Source organism: Ambystoma mexicanum, chromosome 3p, assembly GCF_040938575.1.
Source record: "Ambystoma mexicanum isolate Mex_15411 chromosome 3p, UKY_AmexF1_1, whole genome shotgun sequence".
Classification (NCBI taxonomy): Eukaryota; Metazoa; Chordata; class Amphibia; order Caudata; family Ambystomatidae; genus Ambystoma; species Ambystoma mexicanum.
The window spans coordinates 159,129,673-159,135,672 of record NC_090925.1 but is presented as its reverse complement, the minus strand read 5'-3'; the positions used below and the strand labels follow the sequence as shown (position 1 = coordinate 159,135,672).

The 6,000-nt window shown below is 47.3% G+C and overlaps 1 protein-coding gene across 1 annotated transcript in view; it reads right to left on the bottom strand.

The window, feature by feature from the left end:
* Window positions 1-6,000, bottom strand: part of LOC138579836 (ovostatin-like) — a 65,539-nt gene that overhangs the window by 16,439 nt on the left and 43,100 nt on the right. The window contains exons 7-8 of the mRNA XM_069650067.1: window positions 5,235-5,319; window positions 1,019-1,145 (exon numbers count right to left, since the gene is read on the bottom strand). Coding sequence (XP_069506168.1) covers window positions 1,019-1,145; window positions 5,235-5,319 — 212 coding nt within the window. The remainder of the gene's footprint in view (window positions 1-1,018; window positions 1,146-5,234; window positions 5,320-6,000) is intronic.

The following is a 6,000-nucleotide window of genomic DNA, read 5'->3' as shown; positions in this document are numbered from 1 at the left end:
AGCATAGCGGCCATCTTTGATTGGGAGCAGCGCTGCTCTCACTGCATAAAGAAAAGCTGACATGTCCAATAGAAGTCCCTTAGACAGCAGTGGTGGAAATGGAAAAAATGTGGTGGGGGATCCCACAACACAAGGGCCGGGGTGGGGGAGGAGTGGTGCCCTAGGGGGCGTTGTCTAGAGGGGGCTGGGCTCGTTGTGGACATCCAGCAATGCTGGAATACTTAACACAAGAAAAAAAAAGCGCATGCGACGGCAGCATTGCCTTTCACCGCCGGCTTTGGCACTGGTGTGTAATGTACAATGCTCGCTACATGTAAAACACCAGTGCCAAAGCCGCGTTAGTAGGCAATGCTGCCGTCAGGGGCGTTTTTTTTTTTTTTATTCCAGCGCAGTTCATGGGCTTGGGCGGCTGACTCTAGCCGGATCCCGAGATCCGGCTCCATATCTGGTGACGGATCTCGGATCCGCCGAGAGCCGACCCAATGACCAGCACTGATAAGACAGTGAGGCAGGTGCTATAGCTCTGTCCGAAGAAGAAGCACTAGTACGAAGATACGGTGAAGTCTGTAGTATGGACGGTTACAGGATTCCAAAAGCTGATTCTTCTCTAGGGAAAGATCCAGCAATTCACAGTGAAGGATTTGAAGCAAGGTCATTGGCTGTGCACATGCAGATCGGTCGCCCCATGCAGTTTGGATGGACCTTTTCTCGAGCAGCAGGAAAGAAATGGGAGAGTGGGGGCGGGGCGGTGTATCAAATCAGTGGAGAGATTGTAGGCTTGGTTTCAGTGGAGTAAGGGCCAGGGTGTGAAGGGTGAGAGTAGGAGTTGCCAAGGGAGACAGAGCCCCACTTTCTTTTGTTGACCCTCTATGAGTACTTGAGTCTATAGAGAGGAACTGGTAGAATGCACGCACCTTCAGCTTGTTGGAGACGTATGTGAATAAGCCAGGGGCGTGCAAAATACAAATCCACAACTGAATTAAAGCGCACTCAGAATCTAGAGAGGTCCATGACTTACTTTTCCATCGTAGGTCCAGCAGATCCCATTCGGATTCAGGTTGCATGTCTGTTTTGGTTCCCAGGTGTTGGGTAGTCTACACACCGAGATGTTGACCGTGGCAGCCAAGGGCTTTACAAACGTGTATCTGAGGAAGAAGACAAGAAAACAGATTCAGGCTCAAGGAGAAGCGCCCCATCTCACCAACCATTCATCCTCTGCCAATATGATGGCAAAACCTCTCAAAGGAAGCCCTGTTATGGCCATTACCAGAAGTGGATCCTCTACAAAAGTACCATACTCGCCATGACATGACGAGATATCACCAATTACCACTCCCAAGACAAATAGAGCTTTTCTTGAGTTTCTGACTGATATCCGGATCATTGGTCGGAAACTACTTTCTTTTCTGTTTTATTCTCATGCCACGTGTCAGGGATAGTCATACCTTGCTGTGAACACTTAATGTTTTTTAAATTCCTTAATTCTAATTTTTTCAAGACGTATTTCATATCTATATACTAGCAAAAAGTACCCGTACTCTGCACAGGTTCTTTAGACAGGCACTTAATAATTTCACTGTCTTTGATTTTGGATTCATTTGTTCACTACATTTTCGCTTTTTGGGAAGCATCTAAAAAGAGAAAAGCATAGAAATGACACCAAATTTAAATGGATCTGTTGTGGTTCAAATATCTCAGAAATGGTTCATCCTAAGGCCTTGAAATGTGGTTTTCGAGGTCCCCGAGTTTTGTTCCTCGTGCAGAGATTTTTAAAATTAGCTTTTTCCAGTCGGTCTGCGACCACATTGATGTTTCGATGATTTCTGGCAAACAGCTCATGTGTGAAGACGCTGAAATCCGCGGGAAGGGGTGGGGTGTCCAAATATCATGTAGCCAGTAATGCCTGAAGTGAAGGGTGCAAACAGATATAAGTTGGTGCAGATTGGTGGAATGGTGTGGGATTGTAGAAGGAACAAACTAACCCATTTTCTGATTTTATATATATATATATATATATATATATATATATATATATATAAAAAAAAACACTTCCGGGTTACCCCAGATTTCATTTCACCGCATTCCTTACGTTCTCAGTTACCGTTTAACACTTCATGGGACACCAGTTCTTTAGGACATTTAGTTTACGTTATTCCGTCACAAAATATCGATTCTTGCACAATAAAACTAGAGGCCGGGCGAGCCTGGATTGGTCTTGGTCTGATAAATGCACGCATCCCGGGAGGTCAGAAGTATATATGACACTTTTGAGTGCTTTAAGGGCTTTTTTATTTTGGACCTGGTTCATATGGTCCAGGGGTGTTTTCCTACATCAGCACATTTCTTGACCATGGAGTCAAGTGATGGCCGCAATAACAGCTGGCCCATTAAGGGGAGCAGTAACATTATACCATGTTCTAAAAGACATCCCACTTCGACTCATGAATGTGTATGTGGTACTTTGACGATACAACAGTGCTCTCTGTCTGCTGCAAAGCTGTTGTGGCACCCAGTACAATACCGAAGACTGGCTGGATCTGATGCTCTTCATGGACAGGGCAGTCCTCCCCCCTTCAACATAGAGAATAGAATCGGGAAGTCATTTAGCCCAGACTGAATCAGGGATAACGCATAGATACTGGATCAGAGGGAAAGGTTTGCCCCCGAAAAAGCCCTCTTCATTATGTAATATGGTTTCTTGCCCATTGAGTCTTTAGGGCTTAGATCCTGAGAACCCATCAAGGGCTTGCCCACCAGACTGGGTCTCAGGGGATCAATTTTATCTGTTTGACAGCCCATCGTCCACCACCTTCACTGGTTACCTTTGCAGGAGAAATGTTACAAGTATAACTCACTCCACACCCTTCCATTTCCTGACTAGGGCTTTCTTAATCATTTTGAACACCGGAACCTGCTCTGCCTCTGGACTATCATACCTGCTTAGGCAGCCCTGATCCTCATTCTCTGCAGGGGGAGGAAATTGCAGGTTTTCTACTGCAAAGCTTAAGGATTCATGGTCTTTTTACCTTAGGATCGAAGCAACCTTTAGAAGGTCCTTCATCCTAGTCATCCCCTCATGCTACCTTTAAGGACTAGGCTTCCTGTCCTCAGCCAACGCTGACGACATTGCCAGTTTCATGAGCTCATCCAGCTCCTTGCCTGACTTTGGCAAAGAGGGGGGACACATATCCATCACGTAGTACGCTGTCGGCGCATTGTATGATGTTCAGGAATGCTGCCCTGCGGCTTCTATGTGGGAGCGCCACAACATGAAGCCTGATCGGGCATCCAACAGTGACCCTGCCTATTGTCAGGTTGGAACAGAAATAAGACTAGGATGAGGAGGAAATGTGGCCCTCCTTTCACAAGTGAGGACACTGCAGTGGTTAAAAGGAGAGGGCCAATGGTGGCTTGGATAAAACCGTGACATAGATAAAACCTTGACATTTTCTGGTGATCAGGTCAGCGAGCCTCAAGATGGAGGACTGTGATGAGGGTCTCCAGATGAAGAAGTAGTGAATAGAAAAATAGGTGGGGAGCATCACGACAAAACAAAAAGGTGATGGCTGGAAGATTTAGAATGACTCTTAAACCTCAGGCATTGCTCTGGGCAGCCCTCCAGACCATCGTTCTTTGCCTGCCAAGCCATTACAGAAAGGGGAAAGACCATATACAAATCAGACAGGAACTGCTAGGTCACATCCCTTCATCACGAGACCGCAAGCAACCCCAGGCATGTTTCGGCCTCGTTGGGCATCGTCTGTGAGGTGTAGCTTGAGTCTCTAGGCCAAGCAGGCATCGGGCGCATCAACAACCAGCAGTGTCCACCATGGACGGAGCATGGCAGGCAGAGCATGTTAATATATTTGAGAGAGAGAGAGAGAGAGAGAGAGAGAGAGAGAGAGAGAGGGTAAAATGGAGAAAAACTGTGAAGGGAAAGTGGGGTGCATGGAAAAAGATGTAGGGAAAGGAAGCGCAGGGGGATAGAGGCCTAGCGAGGAGTGCCCAGGGAATAAGTAATGCCAAGAGAGGATTGTGGGGCAAAATAAATAGTGTGAAAGAGAGCATTACATGAAAAGAGTGTTGTAGGAAGAGAGGAGCATATGAGAGAGAAAGATTTGCACTAAGAACGGTGATTAGTAAGAGAGGGATGCAGGGTTAACTATGGGTGCATGAGGTGCAGCGGTAGAGGAAAGCAGGTGGAGAAAAGGATGCAGCCAGGCTGGAAAGAAAGGATCTGTAGTAGCGAGCCTCACTTACACAAGTGTGCACAACCAGAACCGTACACGGCACAGAAGACATACCCTGCCATACTAAAGCAGGGTTCTGCATTCACAATGGTGCATTCTTGTGTAAAGGTAAGCAATGACCGGTGCCCTTGCTAAAGAGCCCTGTGATCCCTTTCTGCATGAAAGCCTGCCTCTGCCCCCCTTCCACATAACTGCACTCCTCAAAGCGTCTTCTCACCTCCTTGAGGATACACTCTGAAGAAGGGTGACAACCCAAAAACTGGACAATAGCAATGGAACTCAGTGGGATATGTAGGGGCATGAACGGTGAGGCAGTCTGATCATCACTGAGGGAACCTCTTATGGGAAGTTTCACCAGCCCTGGGCATGTCTCAGGATTAGGGATACGGATAAAGATGATGGGTTTAGGGTAGAATTAGATTAAGAGGAAAGAGGGTGGGTATGGAGCTTCGCCAGCCCTAGGCATGTCTCAGGATTAGGGATACGGATAAAGATGATGGGTTTAGGGTGGAATTAGATTAAGAGGAAAGAGGGTGGGTATGGAGCTTCACCAGCCCTGGGCATGTCTCAGGATTAGGGATACGGATAAAGATGATGGGTTTAGGGTAGAATTAGATTAAGAGGAAAGAGGGTGGGTATGGAGCTTCGCCAGCCCTAGGCATGTCTCAGGATTAGGGATATGGATAAAGATGATGGGTTTAGGGTAGAATTAGATTAAGAGGAAAGAGGGTGGGTATGGAGCTTCGCCAGCCCTAGGCATGTCTCAGGATTAGGGATACGGATAAAGATGATGGGTTTAGGGTAGAATTAGATTAAGAGGAAAGAGGGTGGGTATGGAGCTTCGCCAGCCCTAGGCATATCTCAGGATTAGGGATACGGATAAAGATGATGGGTTTAGGGTAGAATTAGATTAAGAGGAAAGAGGGTGGGTATGGAGCTTCTTCTTCCCCTCCCCAAGCCCGAAGGAGCAAGCCAAGCACATACCTTCCAGAGACGCTGATATCCAGGGTCAAATCAATGCTGTTCACAGAATAAGCCGCCTTTAGCTCAGTGTCAAATGTTGGTAAAACTGAGGGAGCAAAAAGACATGTCACAATCCTCATATACCAGCAACAGTAGACTCCCTATTAAAGCTTCATCCTCAGTGATCTCATCCACAAGTACACGCATACAAAGTGCAGTCCCCCACTCACGTCATCGTGCCCAACACACGCACACAAACACAAGCATAGACGCACACCACAAGTATCTTGGTACGCCGTCAGGCGACACAAGATCAGCTCTTCCATACCACACTGGACTGTGAGCCCACCTCTACTGCACAAAACCATCAGCCTCCTCACCCTGTACAAAACCATAAACTCAAATGCCTGAGCAGCCAAACCATAGCCAACAGCCAGTCAAAATAAAGCATATTCAACCACCAGCCATCCCAAACGGATCTCAGTGACCAGCCACTGGGGCTTGCACAGCAGCCAACCAACACAGAGAGAGGACTGCAGTGGCAGCCATGCAACAGTGGACTGTGTTCCAGTGATGTACCATAGTAACATCATGCAAAGACAGTAAGGGGGTTTGCAGCTGTCTGCAATCTGCACACTTCAAGATGGAAATACTGCCATCCATCACCCCAATTGTAGCCCCGGAGCACTACCTGTGTTCACTGAATCTGGAAGACGCCTACCTCCACGTTCTCATCAGAGTGAGAGACCGTGGATACCTAACATTTGCCACTCAGGAGGGTGGGGGG